The sequence below is a fragment of the Salvelinus alpinus genome, chromosome 3 (genome assembly GCF_045679555.1).
Source record: "Salvelinus alpinus chromosome 3, SLU_Salpinus.1, whole genome shotgun sequence".
Classification (NCBI taxonomy): domain Eukaryota; kingdom Metazoa; phylum Chordata; class Actinopteri; order Salmoniformes; family Salmonidae; genus Salvelinus; species Salvelinus alpinus.
In genome coordinates, this window is record NC_092088.1 from 2,378,634 (window position 1) to 2,404,100 (window position 25,467).

The 25,467-nt window shown below is 45.1% G+C and overlaps 1 protein-coding gene across 3 annotated transcripts in view; it reads left to right on the forward strand.

Moving 5' to 3' along the window:
• Positions 1 to 2,705: 2,705 nt before the first annotated feature.
• The window catches only part of lyst (lysosomal trafficking regulator), a 323,436-nt gene continuing 300,674 nt past the window's right edge, over positions 2,706 to 25,467 (forward strand). For 2 of the 3 annotated variants that reach the window (XM_071391269.1, XM_071391271.1), the window contains exons 1-2: positions 2,706 to 2,834; positions 3,839 to 4,136. In XM_071391269.1, coding sequence (XP_071247370.1) covers positions 4,056 to 4,136 — 81 coding nt within the window. In that variant the 5' untranslated portion in view covers positions 2,706 to 2,834; positions 3,839 to 4,055. Of the gene's footprint in view, positions 3,118 to 3,838; positions 4,137 to 25,467 lie in introns of all 3 variants that reach the window. The other variant, XM_071391270.1, reaches the window with a different exon arrangement.

The window sequence follows — 25,467 nt, forward strand, 5'->3', positions numbered from 1 at the left end:
CAGTTATTTCATCATCTCGTTGTTGACGAAACGGAACACAGGTATTTCCAACTGATACGGAGACCGTCCCGTCCAGTCCTTAGAGTGCCGCACAAATAGCGCCTATTCACTGTTTAGTGAACTACTTTTAAATTAGAGCTCTATGGGTCCTGGTCAAAATGAGTGCACTACAAAAGGAATCTACCAATAGGTGCACTTCTTTGCGAGGCATTGGAAAACCTCCCTGGTCTTTGTGGTTGAATCTGTGTTTGAAATTCACTACTCGACTGAGGGACCTTACAGATAATTGTATCTGTGGGGTACAGAGATGAGGTAGTCATTCAAAAATCACGTTAAACACTATTATTGCAAACAGAGTGAGTCCATGACACTTATTATGTGATTTGTTAAACAAAGTTTAACTTCTTAACTCCTAGGCCAGTGGCACAAAATCTCCATTGAATCCATTTTAAATTCAGGTTGTAACAAAATGTGGAAAAAGTCAATGGGTGAAAGAATTGCAAAGAAAAAGCCTTATCTCAGACTGGCCAATAAAAATAAAAGATTAAGACGGGCAAAAGAACACAGACACTGGACAGAGGAACTCTGCCTAGAAGGCCAGCATCCCGGAGTCGCCTCTTCACTGTTGATGTCGAGACTGGTGTTTTGTGGGTACTATTTAATGAAGCTGCCAGTTGAGAACTTGTGAGGCGTCTGTTTCTCAAACTAGACACGCTAATGTACTTGTCTTCTTGCTCAGTTGTGCACCGGGGCCTCCCACTCCTCTTTCTAATCTGATTAGAGCCAGTTTGCGCTGTTCTGTGAAGGGAGTTGTACACAGCGTTGTACCAGATCTTCAGTTTCTTGCCAATTTCTCGCATGGAATAGCCTTCATTTCTCAGAACAAGAATAGACTGATGAGTTTCAGAAGAAAGTTATTTGTTTCTGGCCATTTTGAGCCTGTAATCGAACCCACAATTGCTGATGCTCTAGATACTCAATTAGGCCAGTTTTATTGCTTCTTTAATCAGAACAACAGTTTTCAGCAGTGCTAACATAATTGCAAAATGTTTTTTAAATGATCAATTAGCCTTTTAAGTGGATTAGCTAACACAACGTGCCATTGGAACACAGGAGTGATGGTTGCTGATAATGGGCCTCTGTACGACTATGTAGATATTCCATAAAAAATCAGCCGTTTCCAGCTACAATAGTCATTTACAACATTATCAATGTCTACACTATTTATGATCAATTTGATGTTATATTAATGGACAAAAAATGTGCTTTTCTTTCAAAAACGGTAGTGTGTGTGTATATATATATATACATTGAAATAAGAAGAATTGATTTAAGAAATATGGAAATATTAGGAAGAGTAATGTCAGAGTCTGGAGAATAACTTACACTATAATGTGTACTCCGGACTCTATAATGTGTACTCCGGACTCTATAATGTGTACTCCGGACTCTATAATGTGTACTCCGGACTCTATAATGTGTACTCCGGACTCTATAATGTGTACTCCGGACTCTATAATGTGTACTCCGGACTCTATAATGTGTACTCCGGACTCTATAATGTGTACTCCGGACTCTATAATGTGTACTCCGGACTCTATAATGTGTACTCCGGACTCTATAATGTGTACTCCGGACTCTATAATGTGTACTCCGGACTCTATAATGTGTACTCCGGACTCTATAATGTGTACTCCGGACTCTATAATGTGTACTCCGGACTCTATAATGTGTACTCCGGACTCTATAATGTGTACTCCGGACTCTATAATGTGTACTCCGGACTCTATAATGTGTACTCCGGACTCTATAATGTGTACTCCGGACTCTAACATTGCTCTTCCTAATATTTCTATGTTTCTTTAACTTTTAGATTCGTGTGTATTGTTGTGTATTGTTAGATATTGCTGCACTGTCGGAGCTAGAAACAAAAGCATTTCGCTACACCCGCAATAACATCTGCTAAATACGTGTATGCGGGCAAGATCATTTGATTTGATGGTGCTGAGAGGAAGCCCTGTGGCCTGCAGTGGGAGAAGACGGAGAGAGATGGATTTTGGCCGACGTTCTGCAAATTTTCTCATCGATGAAACATTTGATCTCCATACAATGTTCTGTTTACAAAACTAGAATCTGTAACAAACAGAGTGCACTGCGTGTTGTGGACTTTACTCTTTGCCAAAGTAAAAAAAAAATGCGTTGATCAGGAGTGCAAGGGAGAGTTGAGTTACTGCACACACACACGTGTCACAGTGTAGGCGTTCCCTAAAGGAAATATGCAAATAAATGCCAGAACGTGCCAATAGGATCTCGCTAGCTGGTGCTTGCCTCTGCCCACATCCTTGCGTGGCATCCTGTTTTTTTTCTCAACACAAGAAAAAACCAACATCACTGTAGAAGGCCTTTAAAAGAGCTCACTCAGTGTATTAATAAAAGGCTCCATTACACCGTGTGTTTGTAGTGAGGCATTTCTTTTCGGTGAATTCAGGGCAAATTCCTGTCTAGTATAAAACTGTGCTTCAAAACATTCAAATGTTCTCTCCCTTTGCATCCCGTGAAAATAGGTTGCTCGTTGTGTGCCCTTTGTACAGTCACTGTGCTGTTTTAGAGACCCCGCCCCCAGAGGGGGACACTGATGACGTCCGATGATTGACGGGTCGGTCAGAGCGATAGATTGATGGGGCGGGGTTTAGCCTCTTTTTTTATCCAATGGCGACTAGACCACAGATCCGTGGCGGCTGTCGTCCTCGGTTTGTGTATTCCGTATGATATTCTCAACGGTGGATAGTTTGCCGCTTGGAAAGCATCCTGGATACTCTCATAGGAACGAACGGGTATGTGGGAATAGCTAGCTAACGTGACTTGCCATTTTCAGCTGCTTGTAAAAGTGAAAGAGTGATCGTTTGAAGCTTTATAACGGCTTCGGGACGGTTTGGTATCGTTTCGTTCTGCAGACGCGTCGTTGGAAATGCGGGACGTTTCAGTTTGACAGCTCTAGCTAGCAATGCAGTAGCTACACAGCTAACTGAGCCAGTCTATTACGGGGAAATGGTCCTTGCGGCTTTTTCCATCACTGGAGCCCGCAATTCTACCTTGTAGCCATCCCATTTTCAAACAGTAAGCACTGTCCAGGATTTTAATTTTGAAATGTGCAATTGCTGCTTGCCAGACACAATAAGTTAGCGTAGCTAGCTATGTCGCTAGTATGCTATCTAAGGCTAGCAACTATTGACAGCTGCTAGCCAGCGGTTGTCACACCATGCAATCAGTTGTGATGTATGCCGCATTCAAATCAACTGGGAACTGAGAAATCTCCGACTTCAGTACGTTCAAAACAACTGGGAACTGGGGAAAAATCGATTTGAATGGGCCTCCATTGTAGAGCTCTGACTTTTCGACCTGAAGTTGACTGATGTCATGCTCTGACCTCGTATTTTCCGAGTTCACAGATGTGTTGAACGCGTCAGTAGCCTTTGCAGAGTCCCCAAGAGAGCCTGTGATGCGACTTACGCTTTTGGACGTTAAAGGGATACTTTGAGATTTTGGCAATGTGGCCATTTATCTACTTCCCCACATAACATTTTTATGTCTCTGTGTCCAGTATGAAATAAGTTAAGAGGTTGTTTTGGGAGCCAATGCTAACTAGCGTTAAGTTATTTATGGTGTGGGAAGAGTGGAAATTATTTTTAAAAAATTGTCATTTATTTATTGACTTAATATTCGATTAATTATAATGCTAGCCAGCAGATTACCAACTACAGTCTTTTTTCTGTACAGACACCCAACAAGATGTTTGCAAAAGTGTCAACACTTGTTTTTATTATGATGTTTTCTGCAGGAACCAACAAACGGAAGCAACACTGACAGTGTGAACCAGCTGATCGAGCTACAGCCAGACATCATGGATTATGTGTGACTCGGATAAACTGGCTGTTGAACTGAGCTGAGCTGGTCCTGGTTAACATTTGACTTCCTCCGATGAGGAGGAGTGAGTCAGTCACTGTCCCCAACCGCACCTTGTTCTGCTGCCTGGAGTAGACCTACAGCCCGGGGACATGGCCAATCCACACCTGGCTAACCTGGCCTTTGCCTGGGAGAAGTACATGGACTGTCGAGTACAAGGAGCAGAGCTACAGGTAGGTCCAGCAGCAGCTAGCTAGCAGCTAGCTAGCAGCATATCTCTGGTCCAGGGCATTACGACGCTAGCGACCCAGACCAGAGCTGGCCACAACACAACTCGTATGACACAAGATGCTTTTTATATGTGATTAAACTGTAATTCACGTTACAGCTGTTGCAGCCTGATCGTTTTTTGTTGTATGACTTTTTAAAAGTAGGTTTCTGTCAATGAATAATACGTGAAATATACTTCTGTAGATGTGGAAAATCCCTACTGCAGTATACTATCCTAATATAGAGGCATTGGCTGTAATATACATGGATACCAGTAGTATAATGGCTTAATGGGCTGTTTGCTGTTATTCATTATGCCACTGGTCATTACTTAACTGGGTTCCGGTAAGCCACATGGTCTACTTTGTAGATTTTTTTCCCGGTAGGAGATTAGACCAACTCAGGAGAATAAGAATGGTGATCGTTCATCACAGGATTAAGCCGATCGAGGAAAACATTTGTGGGGAAACATCTGTTTCGGCTTGCCCCTAGGTGCACGGCCCGTCGGCTTGCCCCTAGGTGCACGGCCCGTCGGCTTGGCTACTTCAGTCACATCATACGTAACGTTGCTTCTGCAGAATTCTCTATAATGAAACATGGGTTGATAACAGGCCTGATGGTTCAGTCTGTCTAGTTTGTCTTTTTTATTTAACCTTTTATTTAACTAGGCAAGTCAGTTAAGAACAAATTCTTATTTACAATGACGGCCTACCGGGGAACAGTGGGTTAACTGCCTTGTTCAGGGGGACAATGGGTTAACTGCCTTGTTCAGGGGCAGAACGACAGATTTGTACCTTGACAGATCGGGGATTCGATCCAGCAACCTTTTGGTTACTGGCCCAACCCTCTAACCACTAGGCTACCTGCCGCCCTTATAGCAAAGAGAGCTATAGGCTAGCCTGTGTGTTAATATGGCAGGTCTCTTCTGTGCCACATCATCAGTGGTATGCAGACTAGTTTAGAGGACTATAGACTAGTGCAGCCTGTGACAGGTCTCTTCTGTGCCACATCATCAGTGGTATACATATGTTTCTATTTTGGCTACTTGAAGTCTGGATTTACTTGTGATGTAGCTGTGGTCTGGTGTGGATGCCAAGGGGGTAGTTCGCTAAAACCCTCAATCATGTTTGTCCAAATGGCAACAGATTAGGTCAGAGGCTCATGAAAAGGCTGTGTGTGTGTGTGTGTGTTGACTGGTCTGTTTAATCGTGTGCTGAGCGATTAACCAAAATGTATATTTTTTTCTTCTGGTTATTAAACAACTAGTTGACCATTAGTTCTTGATTTGATTTGTAGTTGAACCATGTGGACGCTGGGCTGAAGGGAGTTGTAGTTTTCATTAAAATAATATTCAACCTAGTTCAGGCAGAAACGTGGTAATTAACTACAATGACCATAATCCATTGCGACTGTTCTTTCTGGTTTGGACAGAGTTGGATACACTTTTACGCCTGCTAATGTAGGCTAGAAACACACAGAGTGCATTTACCTTGTGAGAGAAGAATGTACGCAACACAACAAGAGAGAGGGATAGAGACAGTTCGTGAAAGTATACCTTATCTACTTTGAAGAACAAGTACAATGATTTAGTCAGACAGCTCTGCAGCATACTTAGGCAGACTACGGACAGGGGGCTACGGGCAGGGGGCTACGGACAGGGGGCTACGGACATAGGGACTACGGACAGGGGGACTACCAGGGGGACTACGGACAGGGGGACTACGGGCAGGGGGCTACGGACAGGGGGACTACGGGCAGGGGGACTACGGGCAGGGGGCTACGGGCAGGGGGCTACGGACAGGGGGCTACGGGCAGGGGGCTACGGGCAGGGGGCTACGGACAGGGGGACTACGGACAGGGGGACTACGGACAGGGGGGCTACGGACAGGGGGCTACGGACAGGGGGGCTACGGACAGGGGGGCTACGGACAGGGGGACTACGGACAGGGGGCCAAGGACAGGGGGACTACGGACAGGGGGGCTACGGACAGGGGGACTACGGACAGGGGGACTACGGGCAGGGGGCTACGGACAGGGGGACTACGGACAGGGGGGCTACGGACAGGGGGACTACGGGCAGGGGGCTACGGACAGGGGGACTACGGGCAGGGGGACTACGGACAGGGGGGCTACGGACAGGGGGACTACGGACAGGGGGGCTACGGACATGGGGGCTACGGACAGGGGGACTACGGGCAGGGGGACTACCAGGGGGGCTACGGGCAGGGGGACTACCAGGGGGGCTACGGGCAGGGGGCTACGGGCAGGGGGCTACGGACAGGGGGACTACGGGCAGGGGGACTACGGACAGGGGGACTACGGACAGGGGGACTACGGACAGGGGGCCAAGGACAGGGGGACTACGGACAGGGGGACTACGGGCAGGGGGCTACGGACAGGGGGACTACCAGGGGGGCTACGGGCAGGGGGACTACGGGCAGGGGGACTACGGACAGGGGGACTCCGGACAGAGGGGCTCCGGACAGAGGGGCTCCGGACAGAGGGGCTCCGGACAGAGGGGCTCCGGGCAGGGGGACTACGGACAGGGGGACTACGGGCAGGGGACTACGGGCAGGGGGCTACGGGCAGGGGGCTACGGACAGGGGGACTACGGACAGGGGGACTACGGACAGGGGGACTACGGACAGGGGGTCTACCAGGGGGACTACGGGCAGGGGGACTACGGACAGGGGGACTACGGACAGGGGGACTACGGGCAGGGGGCTATGGGCAGGGGGCTACGGACAGGGGGACTACGGACAGGGGGCTACAGACAGTACAGTATGGGGAGGTTACAATTTGTCTGACTGTTACTGCCTGAGTAGAGATGAGATGATGAAAAATAAGTCAATATTATATTATTTCATATTCATTTCCTATTTTTCTATTGAGGTCGACCCAATGTGGACCTAACAGTTTGTTTTGGCAATTGAATGTTCACAATTGTTGGTCATGGAAATTTAGTTAAGTCATGTTTAATTAATGGAAAAGTCATTCAATTCCATCTTTCCAAATGTGTTTGAACCCTTTGTTTTAACTGTTAGAGACGAGCCAGCATGAGACGGACGGAGTAGCTGTAAGTTACAGCATAGTTGATTAGGTGGGTGGGAGTGTTAACCACAGCTTGCCTGCTGGGTGTCTGTCTGGCCAAGCATACGAAGCACAGGGCTTTTCCTCAGTTACTAGACTGAGCCCAGCCTGAAGTGCCTGAGTAAAATGGTAAATACCAAACTGAGCCGTCTGTTTTTGGAGGAAGTTGTCTTTTAGTTCTGACCTCTCCCAGGCCACCACTACACCATATACACTGATGGCATCTCCCTCCTCTCACTGGTGTATCTTTCTAGTTCTTCTGACCTCTCCCAGGCCACATCTATCTGCTGTTAACCACCTCCCCCTCTCTTTCTGGTACCTCTCACCCCATGACCGTGAGTCTTCAACAGAGAGATCACCAGACTCCGATTAGTCTGCTCAACCACCAGCGTAAAGCCTGGGATTGGACTGCAGAGCCGCTGATCTCAGATCAGGTCCCCTGTTGTCCATTTTAATCCTATTCATTATGATCAGAAGGCAAAAGCTGACCCTAGATCACAAATGCCTTATGAATCCGGGCCCTATCCTGGATATTCACAGCATTGCGTAGTCCGTGGACTCGTAGCGCTTTGCTCTGAGTCATACTGAGGCTTAATAATGCTTTTGTCAAGGGGGAAGTCACAAGATCACTTGTTTCTATGGAGATATACTGGGTCTTTTAACAATGACCTAGTTACTGTAGGCTGTAGAAAGGAGATGAGGTATCCTCCATACAATATCTGTGTATGGTGTCCTCTGCTCCTTCTGTAAAAGCATTGATATATCACTTAGGCTGGTAGCCGAAGCCCTAGTTCTGTTCAAACGAAGACTTTGCAGTGCCGTGGTCGTCACTCCTCTGACTAAGGAGTGGTTAGGTGGTGTGTTAACCAACAGGTCTGGGATGATTCTGGGGTAGGTGTTTGGAAAAGCGGTGAGGCATTTTTTTCTTTTCTTCTCCATTGGATATTAAAAGCTAATTTACCCTTTGGTGCAAGTTGTCGTCTCTCCCTCATCGACTGCTCCTCTCTCTGAAGAGAGGAGAGGAGCAGTCATGGAGGGAGAGAGAAGTGACAAGACGGCGCCGACAGACACGGTTGCCCTGCTTCTAACTCCAAGCCAATTTTGCAGTATATTGTTGTTTTGGTGTTATTTCTCACATTATTATTACCTACAGCTGGAAATATCGTTCAGTCCCTGGACAATAAAGTAGAGGAGCTCAGGGCGAGGATCTCTTTCCAGAGAGACATCAGGGACTGTAACATACTCTGTTATACGGAAATCATTAGATTGGCGGTCACTCGCCAAGTATAACTTTCGGACATTAGATTGGCGGTCACTCACCAAGTATAACTTTCGGACATTATATTGGAGGTCACTCACCAAGTATAACTTTCGGACATTATATTGGAGGTCACTCACCAAGTATAACTTTCGGACATTATATTGGAGTTCACTCACCAAATATAACTTTCGGACATTAGATTGGCGGTCACTCACCAAATATAACTTTCGGACATTAGATTGGCGGTCACTCACCAAATATAACTTTCGGACATTAGATTGGCGGTCACTCACCAAATATAACTTTCGGACATTATATTGGCGGTCACTCACCAAGTATAACTTTCAATTTGGAGTCGCAATTCAACAGCTCAGACACGAGACGTATGTGGAAAGGACTCCAAACAATCACGGATTCAGAAAGGGAAAGCCATCCACGTCGCCGACGCCTCGCTCCTGACAAGCTACAAACCTTCTCCCGCTTCCAGGAAAACACAGAGCTGCTGTCATTTTCGCCAGACATAATGGGACCCATCTCATCCAGGAAGCACCAGGAAGATCATCAAGACTCTTGGAAGATTGTTCTATTGACAGGTGAGTCAATTTGTTGGATGAGATGGGTCCCATTTACGTCCGGTGAAAACCAAACCCTGCATTCCACAGTAAGAACCTCACACCAACGGTCCAGCATGGTGGTGGTAGTGTGATGGTTTGGGGTCAGCATGGTGGTGGTAGTGTGATGGTTTGGGGTCAGCATGGTGGTGGTAGTGTGATGGTTTGGGGTCAGCATGGTGGTGGTAGTGTGATGGATTGGGGTTGTTTTGCTGCCTTACGACCTGGATGACTTGCCTTAGAAGGAACCATGAATTCTGCTCTGTATCAGAGAACTCTACAGGAGAACGTCCGTCTCTGAGCTGTAGCTGAAGTTGCAGCTGGGTCATGCAGCAAGACAATGATCTGAAACACACACACTCAAGTCTCCATGAAAATGGTTAAAAAGCAACTAATTGGAAGTTTTGGAATGGCCTAGTCAAAGTCCAGACCGAATCCCAGTTGAGATATCGGTGCAGGACTTGAAACGAGCAGTTTATGCTTGAAATGAAAACACACAAATGTCGCTGAGTTAAAGCATGGAAGAGTGGGCCAACATTCCTTCACAGCGATGTGACAGACGGATCAACATCTACAGGAAGTGTTTGGTTGGAGTCATCGCAGCTAAAGGTGGTACAACCAGTTATTGACTGTAAGGCATTACTTTTTCACACACAGGCAATGTATGTTACATAACTTTGTTTCTGAAATAATTATTTAGTTGTTATTTGTAAACTCAGGTTCCCTTTATCTAATATTAGGTTTGGAGATTTTGATAACATTCAGGATAAAAATAAAAAAAATGCAGAAGTAGAGAACATTTGAAAGGCAGGAGATACTTTTTCACAGCCCCCCCCCCACACATTTTGTTAGGTTACAGCCTTGACCCCCCCCCCCCCCACACATTTTGTTAGGTTACAGCCTTGACCCCCCCCCCCCCCCCCCCCACACACACATTTTGTTAGGTTACAGCCTTGACCCCCCCCCCCCCCACACACACACACACATTTTGTTAGGTTACAGCCTTGACCCCCCCCCCCCCCCCACACACACACATTTTGTTAGGTTACAGCCTTATTCTAAAATGGGTTAAATACATGTTTTTCCCTCATCAATCTAGACACAATAACCTATAATGACAAAGAAAAAACAGTTTTTTTTAGAAATGTATTACAAATAAAAAAAACATACTTTATTTACATAAATATTCGGACTCTTTGCCATTCGACTCAAAATTGACCTCAGGTGCTGTTTCCATTGATAATTTACTTATTTTTTTATATTTCACCTTTATTTAACTCATTCTGATTTATATTCTGGACCCTGACGGGGCTCGTTCTGATTTATAGTCTGGACCCTGATGGGGCTCGTTCTGATTTTATATTCTGGACCCTGACGGGGCTCGTTGTGATTTATATTCTGGACCCTGACGGGGCTCGTTCTGATTTATATTCTGGACCCTGACGGGGCTCGTTCTGATTTATATTCTGGACCCTGACGGGGCTCGTTCTGATTTATATTCTGGACCCTGACGGGGCTCGTTCCGGTTTATATTCTGGACCCTGACGGGGCTCGTTCCGGTTTATATTCTGGACCCTGACGGGGCTCGTTCCGGTTTATATTCTGGACCCTGACGGGGCTCGTTCTGATATGTCTTAATTTCTTGTTCTTTTTTAAAACTCTTTTGAATGATGTATTTCTAGATACTGCTGCGTTGTGTGCGCTAGGAACATAACATAACAGCTGCAAAACTATGCATGCGACCAATAAACTTTTTTTTGATTTGAAGTGAGGACAACATGCAAATGAGCTTCAATATCAGTCAGTGTCTTTGTGAAATTGGGGTCAGTCAGGTGTTTTGAAGGCCACTCCGCCCCCTCCGGTATGACGGGGTTCAGAATGACTACTACTCATGTCCCCAGTTGCCATGGAGATCCCCAAGCCCCCCCCATGTACAACATAGTAGCAGCAGCTGCCTCGGTCTGTTCTCTCTTCTGAGTTATCATCGTGGCTTTGTTTTATGACAGGGTGGGTACCATCGTCTGTGTGCTTCTCTCACGCACACAGCAGTCCACACACCGTTTGTAATGACTGTTTGTAGCATCTTCCTCTCTGGGTATAATTCATCTGGTTCCATACCTGCCACTGCAGCTCTCTCTCCTCCTCTCCTCTAACTCCTCTGACGACAAACAGCTCTCTCCCTCTCCTCTGACGACAAACGGCTCTCTCCCTCTCCTCTGACGACAAACGGCTCTCTCCCTCTCCTCTAACGACAAACGGCTCTCTCCCTCTCCTCTGACGACAGACGGCTCTCTCTCCTCTGACGACAAACGGCTCTCTCTCTCTCCTCTGACGACAAACGGCTCTCTCCCTCTCCTCTGACGACAGACGGCTCTCTCTCCTCTCCTGTACTCGATCTCTCCCTCGACAGCAAGCAGAGCTGTGCTGGTCGCATCATGTCTCTATATGTCTCTGCCTCAGTGGATCAGTGTACCGTGATAACAGCTGTGCTGAATGAACATGCTCCAGTCCCAGTCTGTCTAGTTATGTGTTTAATGGAGGCTGTCTCTGTCCTGTGAGGGGTTCCCTGGTAACTAGAGACCCTCCCTGTTGGCCTGGTGCCTGTACTGCAGAGGGCTACGATTGATTGATTGTGTGTATATACTCGACGACCCTGCAATTCTCTTCTCTCTCCGTTGTGCTGATGTCAAGGGTTTCCATAGTTACCCAGCTGTGTGATGGAGACGCACGGTGACAGACCACACAGACGCTATCTGTCTCAAATCAAATGTTCAAATCAAATGTTCTTAGTGTACACCTGCTGGTTTATGAAGCATGTGACAAACAGTGAAATGCTTACTTCTGACCCTTCACAACAATGCAGAGAGAGAACGATACCATGGCTATATACACTGAGTTGTTGTGCAGGGAGTACCAGGTTGTACCGGGTACTTCCTGTATATAGCCATGTTATTACCGGGTACTTCCTGTATATAGCCATGTTATTACCGGGTACTTCCTGTATATAGCCATGTTATGACCTGGTTCTTCCTGTATATAGCCATGTTATGACCTGGTTCTTCCTGTATATAGCCATGTTATGACCTGGTATTCCCTGTATATAGCCATGTTATGACCTGGTACTTCCTGTATATAGCCATGTTATGACCGGGTACTTCCTGTATATAGCCATGTTATGACCGGGTACTCCCTGTATATAGCCATGTTATGACTTGGTACTCCCTGTATATAGCCATGTTATGACCTGGTACTCCCTGTATATAGCCATGTTATGACCTGGTACTTCCTGTATATAGCCATGTTATGACCTGGTACTTCCTGTATATAGCCATGTTATGACCGGGTACTTCCTGTATATAGCCATGTTATGACCGGGTACTTCCTGTATATAGCCATGTTATGACCGGGTACTTCCTGTATATAGCCATGTTATGACCGGGTACTTCCTGTATATAGCCATTTTATGACCGGGTACTTCCTGTATATAGCCATTTTATGACCGGGTACTTCCTGTATATAGCCATGTTATGAACGGGTACTTCCTGTATATAGCCATGTTACTACATGGTATCCCATGTATATAACCATGTTACTACATGGTATCCCATGTATATAGCCATGGTATTACCTGGTACTTCCTGTATATAACCATGCTATTACCTGGTACTCCCTGTATATAGCCATGTTATGACCTGGTACTCCCTGTATATAGCCATGTTATTACCGGGTACTTCCTGTATATAGCCATGTTATGACCGGGTACTTCCTGTATATAGCCATGTTATGACCTGGTACTTCCTGTATATAGCCATGTTATGACCGGGTACTTCCTGTATATAGCCATGGTATTACCGGGTACTCCCTGTATATAACCATGTTACTACATGGTATCCCATGTATATAACCATGTTAGTACATGGTATCCCATGTATATAGCCATGGTATTACCTGGTACTTCCTGTATATAACCATGCTATTACCTGGTACTCCCTGTATATAGCCATGGTATTACCTGGTACTTCCTGTATATAGCCATGGTATTACCTGGTACTTCCTGTATATAGCCATGGTATTACCTGGTACTTCCTGTATATAGCCATGCTATTACCTGGTACTCCCTGTATATAGCCATGATATCACCTGGTACTCCCTGTATATAGCCATGGTATTACCTGGTACTCCCTGTATATAGACATGTTATTACCTGGTACTCCCTGTATATAACCATGATATTACCTGGTACTCCCTGTATATAACCATGCTATTACCTGGTACTCCCTGTATATAGCCATGGTATTACCTGGTAGTGGTACTCCCTGTATATAACCATGTTATTACCGGGTACTTCCTGTATATAACCATGTTATTACCGGGTACTCCCTGTATATAGCCATGTTATGACCTGGTACTCCCTGTATATACCCATGGTATTACCTGGTACTTCCTGTATATAACCATGTTATTACCTGGTACTCCCTGTATATAACCATGTTATTACCTGGTACTCCCTGTATATAGCCATGGTATTACCTGGTAGTGGTACTCCCTGTATATAACCATGTTATTTCCTGGTACTTCCTGTATATAACCATGCTATTACCTGGTTCTTCCTGTATATAACCATGCTATTACCTGGTACTTCCTGTATATAACCATGCTATTACCTGGTACTCCCTGTATATAGCCATGGTATTACCTGGTACTTCCTGTATATAGCCATGGTATTACCTGGTACTCCCTGTATATAACCATGCTATTACCTGGTACTTCCTGTATATAACCATGCTATTACCTGGTACTCCCTGTATATAGCCATGTTATTACCTGGTACTCCCTGTATATAGCCATGTTATTACCTGGTACTCCCTGTATATAGCCATGTTATTACCTGGTACTCCCTGTATATAGCCATGTTATTACCTGGTACACCCTGTATATAGCCATGGTATTACCTGGTACTCCCTGTATATAGACATGTTATTACCTGGTACTCCCTGTATATAACCATGCTATTACCTGGTACTCCCTGTATATAGCCATGTTATTACCTGGTACTCCCTGTATATAGCCATGGTATTACCTGGTACTCCCTGTATATAGTCATGTTATTACCTGGTACTTCCTGTATATAGACATGTTATTACCTGGTACTCCCTGTATATAGCCATGGTATTACCTGGTACTCCCTGTATATAGACATGTTATTACCTGGTACTCCCTGTATATAGCCATGTTATTACCTGGTACTCCCTGTATATAGCCATGGTATTACCTGGTACTTCCTGTATATAGCCATGTTATGACCTGGTACTCCCTGTATATAGCCATGGTATGAACGGGTACTTCCTGTATATAGCCATGTTACTACATGGTATCCCATGTATATAACCATGTTACTACATGGTATCCCATGTATATAGCCATGGTATTACCTGGTACTTCCTGTATATAACCATGCTATTACCTGGTACTCCCTGTATATAGCCATGTTATGACCTGGTACTCCCTGTATATAGCCATGTTATGACCTGGTACTTCCTGTATATAGCCATGTTATGACCTGGTACTTCCTGTATATAGCCATGTTATGACCGGGTACTTCCTGTATATAGCCATGGTATTACCGGGTACTCCCTGTATATAACCATGTTACTACATGGTATCCTATGTATATAACCATGTTACTACATGGTATCCCATGTATATAGCCATGGTATTACCTGGTACTTCCTGTATATAACCATGCTATTACCTGGTACTCCCTGTATATAGCCATGGTATTACCTGGTACTTCCTGTATATAACCATGCTATTACCTGGTACTTCCTGTATATAACCATGCTATTACCTGGTACTCCCTGTATATAGCCATGGTATTACCTGGTACTCCCTGTATATAGCCATGGTATTACCTGGTACTCCCTGTATATAGCCATGGTATTACCTGGTACTTCCTGTATATAACCATGCTATTACCTGGTACTCCCTGTATATAGCCATGTTATTACCTGGTACTCCCTGTATATAGCCATGTTATTACCTGGTACTCCCTGTATATAGCCATGTTATTACCTGGTACTCCCTGTATATAGCCATGTTATTACCTGGTACTCCCTGTATATAGCCATGTTATTACCTGGTACTCCCTGTATATAGCCATGTTATTACCTGGTACTCCCTGTATATAGCCATGTTATTACCTGGTACTCCCTGTATATAGCCATGTTATTACCTGGTACTCCCTGTATATAGCCATGTTATTACCTGGTACTCCCTGTATATAGCCATGTTATTACCTGGTACACCCTGTATATAGCCATGGTATTACCTGGTACTCCCTGTATATAGACATGTTATTACCTGGTACTCCCTGTATATAACCATGCTATTACCTGGTACTCCCTGTATATAGCCATGTTATTACCTGGTACTCCCTGTATATAGCCATGGTATTACCTGGTACTCCCTGTATATAGTCATGTTATTACCTGGTACTTCCTGTATATAGACATGTTATTACCTGGTACTCCCTGTATATAGCCATGGTATTACCTGGTACTCCCTGTATATAGACATGTTATTACCTGGTACTCCCTGTATATAGACATGTTATTACCTGGTACTCCCTGTATATAGCCATGGTATTACCTGGTACTCCCTGTATATAGTCATGTTATTACCTGGTACTTCCTGTATATAGCCATGTTATGACCTGGTACTCCCTGTATATAGCCATGGTATGAACGGGTACTTCCTGTATATAGCCATGTTACTACATGGTATCCCATGTATATAACCATGTTACTACATGGTATCCCATGTATATAGCCATGGTATTACCTGGTACTTCCTGTATATAACCATGCTATTACCTGGTACTCCCTGTATATAGCCATGTTATGACCTGGTACTCCCTGTATATAGCCATGTTATGACCTGGTACTTCCTGTATATAGCCATGTTATGACCTGGTACTTCCTGTATATAGCCATGTTATGACCGGGTACTTCCTGTATATAGCCATGGTATTACCGGGTACTCCCTGTATATAACCATGTTACTACATGGTATCCTATGTATATAACCATGTTACTACATGGTATCCCATGTATATAGCCATGGTATTACCTGGTACTTCCTGTATATAACCATGCTATTACCTGGTACTCCCTGTATATAGCCATGGTATTACCTGGTACTTCCTGTATATAACCATGCTATTACCTGGTACTTCCTGTATATAACCATGCTATTACCTGGTACTCCCTGTATATAGCCATGGTATTACCTGGTACTCCCTGTATATAGCCATGGTATTACCTGGTACTCCCTGTATATAGCCATGGTATTACCTGGTACTTCCTGTATATAACCATGCTATTACCTGGTACTCCCTGTATATAGCCATGTTATTACCTGGTACTCCCTGTATATAGCCATGTTATTACCTGGTACTCCCTGTATATAGCCATGTTATTACCTGGTACTCCCTGTATATAGCCATGTTATTACCTGGTACTCCCTGTATATAGCCATGTTATTACCTGGTACTCCCTGTATATAGCCATGTTATTACCTGGTACTCCCTGTATATAGCCATGTTATTACCTGGTACTCCCTGTATATAGCCATGTTATTACCTGGTACTCCCTGTATATAGCCATGTTATTACCTGGTACTCCCTGTATATAGCCATGTTATTACCTGGTACTCCCTGTATATAGCCATGTTATTACCTGGTACTCCCTGTATATAGCCATGTTATTACCTGGTACTCCCTGTATATAGCCATGTTATTACCTGGTACTCCCTGTATATAGCCATGTTATTACCTGGTACTCCCTGTATATAGCCATGTTATTACCTGGTACTCCCTGTATATAGCCATGTTATTACCTGGTACTCCCTGTATATAGCCATGTTATTACCTGGTACTCCCTGTATATAGCCATGTTATTACCTGGTACTCCCTGTATATAGCCATGTTATTACCTGGTACTCCCTGTATATAGCCATGTTATTACCTGGTACTCCCTGTATATAGCCATGTTATTACCTGGTACTCCCTGTATATAGCCATGTTATTACCTGGTACTCCCTGTATATAGCCATGTTATTACCTGGTACTCCCTGTATATAGCCATGTTATTACCTGGTACTCCCTGTATATAGCCATGTTATTACCTGGTACTCCCTGTATATAGCCATGTTATTACCTGGTACTCCCTGTATATAGCCATGTTATTACCTGGTACTCCCTGTATATAGCCATGTTATTACCTGGTACTCCCTGTATATAGCCATGTTATTACCTGGTACTCCCTGTATATAGCCATGTTATTACCTGGTACTCCCTGTATATAGCCATGTTATTACCTGGTACTCCCTGTATATAGCCATGTTATTACCTGGTACTCCCTGTATATAGCATGTTATTACCTGGTACTCCCTGTATATAGCCATGTTATTACCTGGTACTCCCTGTATATAGCATGTTATTACCTGGTACTCCCTGTATATAGCCATGTCTGCCTGAAACATGTAGATATTTGCCTTGGTCAGGGAGAGGTTGGGAATGTCAGTGAAGACACTTGCCAGCTGGTCAGCACATGCTCAGAGTACGCGTCCTGGTAATCCGTCTGGCCCCGCGGCTTTGTGAATGTTAACCTGTTTAAAGGTCTTACTCACAGCGGCTATGGAGAGCGTGATCACTCAGTCAATTGTCTGTGGCCCTGTCTGTCTCATAGACTATGCAGTATCTGTAACCTGTCTGTCTGGTCCCTGTTCTCAGCTGACAGCCAGTTCATGTCTGTCTGTCTGGTCCCTGTTCTCAGCTGACAGCCAGGTCATGCCTGTCTGGTCCCTGTTCTCAGCTGACAGCCAGGTCATGTCTGTCTGTCTGCCTGTCTGGTCCCTGTTCTCAGCTGACAGCCAGGTCATGTCTGTCTGTCTGCCTGTCTGGTCCCTGTTCTCAGCTGACAGCCAGGTCATGTCTGTCTGTCTGTCTGGTTCCTGTTCTCAGCTGACAGCCAGGTCATGTCTGTCTGTCTGTCTGGTTCCTGTTCTCAGCTGACAGCTAGTTCATGTCTGTCTGTCTGTCTGTCTGTCTGTCTGTCTGTCTGTCTGTGTCTGGTCCCTGTTCTCAGCTGACAGCCAGTTCATGTCTGTCTGGTTCCTGTTCTCAGCTGACAGCTAGGTCATGTCTGTCTGTCTGTCTGGTCCCTGTTCTCAGCTGACAGCCAGGTCATGTCTGTCTGGTCCCTGTTCTCAGCTGACAGCCAGGTCATGGTCTATATGCCCATTCATACTATGCAGGTCAGGATGTCAGTGACCTTACAGGCTACATCTTATTATTCTCCTCTCTGTCCCAACAACACATTACTCTACAGTTCAGTAGAGACTCCAGCCTGGTAATACTGAGCACGGTGTGACTCACAACAACACATTACTCTACAGTACAGTTCAGTAGAGACTCCAGCCTGGTAGTACTGAGCACGGTGTGACTCCCAACAACACATTACTCTACAGTACAGTTCAGTAGAGACTCCAGCCTGGTAATACTGAGCACGGTGTGACTCACAACAACACATTACTCTACAGTACAGTTCAGTAGAGACTCCAGCCTGGTAATACTGAGCACGGTGTGACTCACAACAACACATTACTCTACAGTACAGTTCAGTAGAGACTCCAGCCTGGTAATACTGAGCACGGTGTGACTCACAACAACACATTACTCTACAGTACAGTTCAGTAGAGACTCCAGCCTGGTAATACTGAGCACGGTGTGACTCACAACAACACATTACTCTACAGTACAGTTCAGTAGAGACTCCAGCCTGGTAATACTGAGCACGGTGTGACTCCCAACAACACATTACTCTACAGTACAGTTCAGTAGAGACTCCAGCCTGGTAATACTGAGCACGGTGTGACTCACAACAACACATTACTCTACAGTACAGTTCAGTAGAGACTCCAGCCTGGTAATACTGAGCACGGTGTGACTCACAACAAAACAGTAGGCATCAATCATTCAGAACCTGCAGACAGATGGGGTTTCAGGAACAGCTTTGGGACAGATTCCAGTATCATGACTGAAGTCAAATGATTTGAAAAGAAGTAGGGAACCACATTAGGCTACGGTAGCTAGGCTACGGTAGCTAGGCTACGGTAGCCAATTGTTTAGGTGACTTCCCTGATACACAGGACAGGAGGCATCATATGTAGGCCTCTCCTATGTTCAGGACAGGAGGCATCACATGTAGGCCTCTCCTATGTTCAGGACAGGAGGCATCACATGTAGGCCTCTCCTATGTTCAGGACAGGAGGCATCACATGTAGACCTCTCCTATGTTCAGGACAGGAGGCATCACATGTAGACCTCTCCTATGTTCAGGACAGGAGGCTGCAGACAGTGTTTCAGGAATATTTGGGGGATTCATTCCAATATTTTGGCTGGAAAAAGTAGGCAAAATCCTTCACATCGGTACAATGCTTTTAGCCTTTTAAAACACAGGCAGACAGGATACTGTTGCATTACTGCTGATGTCAACTGATTAGGTCGTGTTTCTCTAGCGTGACACGCCTCTAGTTCAGGAACATTTTGGGACAAATTCCAGTATCTTGGCTGAAGTAATAATGTAGAAATGCCAGTCTGACTGTAGTAGGAACACCCCTACACAGCACATAGTGTTGTCTGACTGTAGTAGGAACACCCCTACACAGCACATAGTGTTGTCTGACTGTAGTAGGAACACCCCTACACAGCACATAGTGTTGTCTGACTGTAGTAGGGACACCCTACACAGCACATAGTGTTGTCTGACTGTAGTAGGAACACCCCTACACAGCACATAGTGTTGTCTGACTGTAGTAGGAACACCCTACACAGCACATAGTGTTGTCTGGCTGTAGTAGGAACACCCCTACACAGTACATAGTGTTGTCATTCTGACTGTAGTAGGAACACCCCTACACAGTACATAGTGTTGTCATTCTGACTGTAGTAGGAACACCCCTACACAGCACATAGTGTTGTCATTCTGACTGTAGTAGGAACACCCTACACAGCACATAGTGTTGTCTGACTGTAGTAGGAACACCCCTACACAGCACATAGTGTTGTCAGTCTGACTGTAGTAGGAACACCCCTACACAGCACATAGTGTTGTCAGTCTGACTGTAGTAGGAACACCCCTACACAGCACATAGTGTTGTCATTCTGACTGTAGTAGGAACACCCCTACACAGCACATAGTGTTGTCAGTCTGTCTGTAGTAGGAACACCCCTACACAGCACATAGTGTTGTCAGTCTGACTGTAGTAGGAACACCCCTACACAGCACATAGTGTTGTCAGTCTGACTGTAGTAGGAACACCCCTACACAGTACATAGTGTTGTCATTCTGACTGTAGTAGGAACACCCCTACACAGTACATAGTGTTGTCATTCTGACTGTAGTAGGAACACCCTACACAGTACATAGTGTTGTCTGTCTGGCTATAGTAGGAACACCCCTACACAGCACATAGTGTTGTCATTCTGACTGTAGTAGGAACACCCCTACACAGCACATAGTGTTGTCATTCTGACTGTAGTAGGAACACCCCTACACAGCACATAGTGTTGTCATTCTGACTGTAGTAGGAACACCCCTACACAGCACATAGTGTTGTCATTCTGACTGTAGTAGGAACACCCCTACACAGCACATAGTGTTGTCATTCTGACTGTAGTAGGAACACCCCTACACAGCACATAGTGTTGTCAGTCTGTCTGTAGTAGGAACACCCCTACACAGCACATAGTGTTGTCAGTCTGACTGTAGTAGGAACACCCCTACACAGTACATAGTGTTGTCAGTCTGACTGTAGTAGGAACACCCCTACACAGTACATAGTGTTGTCATTCTGACTGTAGTAGGAACACCCCTACACAGTACATAGTGTTGTCATTCTGACTGTAGTAGGAACACCCCTACACAGCACATAGTGTTGTCATTCTGACTGTAGTAGGAACACCCTACACAGCACATAGTGTTGTCTGACTGTAGTAGGAACACCCCTACACAGCACATAGTGTTGTCAGTCTGACTGTAGTAGGAACACCCCTACACAGCACATAGTGTTGTCATTCTGACTGTAGTAGGAACACCCCTACACAGCACATAGTGTTGTCATTCTGACTGTAGTAGGAACACCCCTACACAGCACATAGTGGTGTCAGTCTGTCTGTAGTAGGAACACCCCTACACAGCACATAGTGTTGTCAGTCTGACTGTAGTAGGAACACCCCTACACAGCACATAGTGTTGTCAGTCTGACTGTAGTAGGAACACCCCCACACAGTACATAGTGTTGTCATTCTGACTGTAGTAGGAACACCCCTACACAGTACATAGTGTTGTCATTCTGACTGTAGTAGGAACACCCTACACAGTACATAGTGTTGTCTGTCTGGCTATAGTAGGAACACCCCTACACAGCACATAGTGTTGTCATTCTGACTGTAGTAGGAACACCCCTACACAGCACATAGTGTTGTCATTCTGACTGTAGTAGGAACACCCCTACACAGCACATAGTGTTGTCATTCTGACTGTAGTAGGAACACCCCTACACAGCACATAGTGTTGTCATTCTGACTGTAGTAGGAACACCCCTACACAGCACATAGTGTTGTCATTCTGACTGTAGTAGGAACACCCCTACACAGCACATAGTGTTGTCTGACTGACTGTAGTAGGAACACCCCTACACAGCACATAGTGTTGTCATTCTGACTGTAGTAGGAACACCCCTACACAGTACATAGTGTTGTCTGACTGACTGTAGTAGGAACACCCCTACACAGCACATAGTGTTGTCATTCTGACTGTAGTAGGAACACCCCTACACAGCACATAGTGTTGTCATTCTGACTGTAGTAGGAACACCCTACACAGTACATAGTGTTGTCTGTCTGGCTATAGTAGGAACACCCCTACACAGCACATAGTGTTGTCATTCTGACTGTAGTAGGAACACCCCTACACAGCACATAGTGTTGTCATTCTGACTGTAGTAGGAACACCCCTACACAGCACATAGTGTTGTCATTCTGACTGTAGTAGGAACACCCCTACACAGCACATAGTGTTGTCTGACTGACTGTAGTAGGAACACCCCTACACAGCACATAGTGTTGTCATTCTGACTGTAGTAGGAACACCCCTACACAGTACATAGTGTTGTCTGACTGACTGTAGTAGGAACACCCCTACACAGCACATAGTGTTGTCATTCTGACTGTAGTAGGAACACCCCTACACAGTACATAGTGTTGTCTGACTGACTGTAGTAGGAACACCCCTACACAGCACATAGTGTTGTCAGTCTGACTGTAGTAGGAACACCCCTACACAGCACATAGTGTTGTCTGACTGTAGTAGGAACACCCCTACACAGCACATAGTGCTTAGTCTGAGTCCATACATGGGATTCCTTGACCCCTGCAGGCAGTGTTTTAGGAATGTGTTTTTGTGAGCAATTTTAGTATTTTAACTGTGACTACTTTTCATTCTGACTGTGAGCATGGCGTAACTCTAGACACAGGGCAATGCTGTTGCATCATGGTACGCGCTTGTATTGTTACCACGTCGTTAGGTCGTTTTTTGTCTCGGCACCGGAACAGCGCTGAGACGCTGTGTTATGAGTAATCCTGTGATTTACTGCTACGTCTGTTTCACTATGACACGGCGCTGACATCTGTGACCTGTTTTAGGAAACTAGGCGTTTGTCACAAGTCACAACTTCACAGGAGAGCTGTTTGAAGGTAATAAAAAATAAAATCAAAATGCGTATTTTTTGGGGGGCAGAAATGCGTTCTGGAACATGTGAACTTTCATGTGTCTTAATAACAAACTTGTATTCCATCTGTAAATACGAATAAAATTATTAAATTAGGAGCCTAGTTGGTTTAGCCACAGGAGTCAGCAACCTTCCCACTAGCGATGATTGGCTGAGATAATGAGTGGGCTGGACATGCCGAGAGAGGAGTTCGGATTGGTCTGCCATGTAGAAGGCTTCTGTCTATTGGACCTGGTCAGTCAGTGTTGGTAATCCTGTCGGACGCTAGGTACCTGTCTTAAGTTAAACACCCGTTGAATATGACCGGTGTCAGTAAACATCGGCAAGAAAAGCGTAATGACCTTGTTGCCTTCAGAGCTGTTTTCATGTTATCCAGAGGTAAACAAATCATCGTAATGACCTTGTTGCCTTCAGAGCTGTTTTCATGTTATCCAGAGGTAAACAAATCATCGTGATGACCTTGTTGCCTTCAGAGCTGTTTTCATGTTATCCAGAGGTAAACAAATCATCGTAATGACCTTGTTGCCTTCAGAGCTGTTTTCATGTTATCCAGAGGTAAACAAATCATCGTAATGACCTTGTTGCCTTCAGAGCTGTTTTCATGTTATCCAGAGGTAAACAAATCATCGGCCAGAGATTCAAGTGTTCGTTCTGAACGCTCCGAGAGAGAAACGAGATGGGTGGGGCTAAAGCTGAAGAGGGCGTGAGCGATGCTGAATGGGCGGGGCTAAAGCTGAAGAGGGCGTGGACGATGCTGAATGGGCGTGGCTAAAGCTGAAGAGGGCGTGAATGATGCTGAATGGGCGGGGCTAAAGCTGAAGAGGGCGTGAGCGATGCTGAATGGGCGGGGCTAAAGCTGAAGAGGGCGTGAACGATGCTGAATGGGTGGAGACAAAGAGGAGCTCTTCACTAGATACCAAAACATTCACAGGCCATTTTCTCTAAAGTGTGTTTATCAACTAATTCAAGCAGAATTACCTTCCCATTGTTCCTCAACTGCAGTGTATGATCTATTATTTTATAGCTCTGAGTCTCTACTTTTATCCAATGTCAAAAACACCATTTCACATTTTGCTTCATAAGACCAAATCCAGGTGGTGAGTCGCATTTTCTAAAGAGAGCTGTGCACCACTCCAGCCGGCGCTTGGCGTTGCGCATGGTGATCTTAGGCTCGTGTGCGTCTGCTCGGCCGTGGAAACCCATTTCATGAAGCTCCCGACTAACAGTTATTGTGCTGACGTTGCTTCCAGAGTCAGTTTGGAGCTCTGTACTGAGTGTTACAACCGAGGACAGATGATTTTTATGCGCATCATCACTCGGCCGTCCCGTTCTGTGAGCTTGTGTGTTCTACCACTTCGCTCATGATCTGTTGTTACTCCTAGACATTTCCACTTCACAATAACAGCACTTACAGTTGACCAGAGCAGCTCCAGCAAGGCAGAAATTTGACAAACTGACTTGTTGGAAAGGTGGCATCCTATGACGGTGCCACGTTGAAAGTCACTGAGCTCTTCAGTAAGGCCATTCTACTGCCAATGTGTGTCTATGGAGATTGCATGGCTATGTTTGATTTTATACACCTGTCAGCAATGGGTGTGGCTGAAATACAGTGAGGGAAAAAAGTATTTGATCCCCTGCTGATTTTGTACGTTTGCCCACTGACAAAGATATTATCAGTCTATAATTTTAATGGTAGGTTTATTTGAACAGTGAGAGACAGAATAACAACAAAAATATCCAGAAAAATGCATGTCAAAAATGTTATAAATTGATTTGCATTTTAATGAGGGAAATAAGTATTTGACCCCTTCTCAATCAAAAAGATTTCTGGCTCCCAGGTGTCTTTCATACAGGTAACGAACGGAGATTAGGAGCACACTCTTAAAGGGAGTGCTCCTAATCTCAGTTTCTTACCTGTATAAAAGATACCTGTCCACAGAAGCAATCAATCAATCAGATTCCAAACTCTCCACCATGGCCAAGACCAAAGAGCTCTCCAAGGATGTCAGGGACAAGATTGTAGACCTACACAATGCTGGAATGGGCTACAAGACCATCGCCAAGCAGCTTGGTGAGAAGGTGACAACAGTTTCTGTGATTATTCGCAAATGGAAGAAACACAAAAGACCTGTCAATCTCCCTCAGCCTGGGGCTCCATGCAAGATCTCACCTCGTGAAGTTGCAATGATCATGAGAACGGTGAGGAATCAGCCCAGAACTACACAGGAGGATCTTGTCAATGATCTCAAGGCAGCTGGGACCATAGTCATCAAGAAAACAATTGGTAACACACTATGCCGTGAAGGACTGAAATCCTGCAGCGCCCGCAAGGTCCCCCTGCTCAAGAAAGCACATATACAGGCCCGTCTGAAGTTTGCCAATGAACATCTGAATGATTCAGAGGACAACTGGGTGAACGTGTTGTGGTCAGATGAGACCAAAATGGAGTTCTTTGGCATCAACCCAACTTGCCGTGTTTGG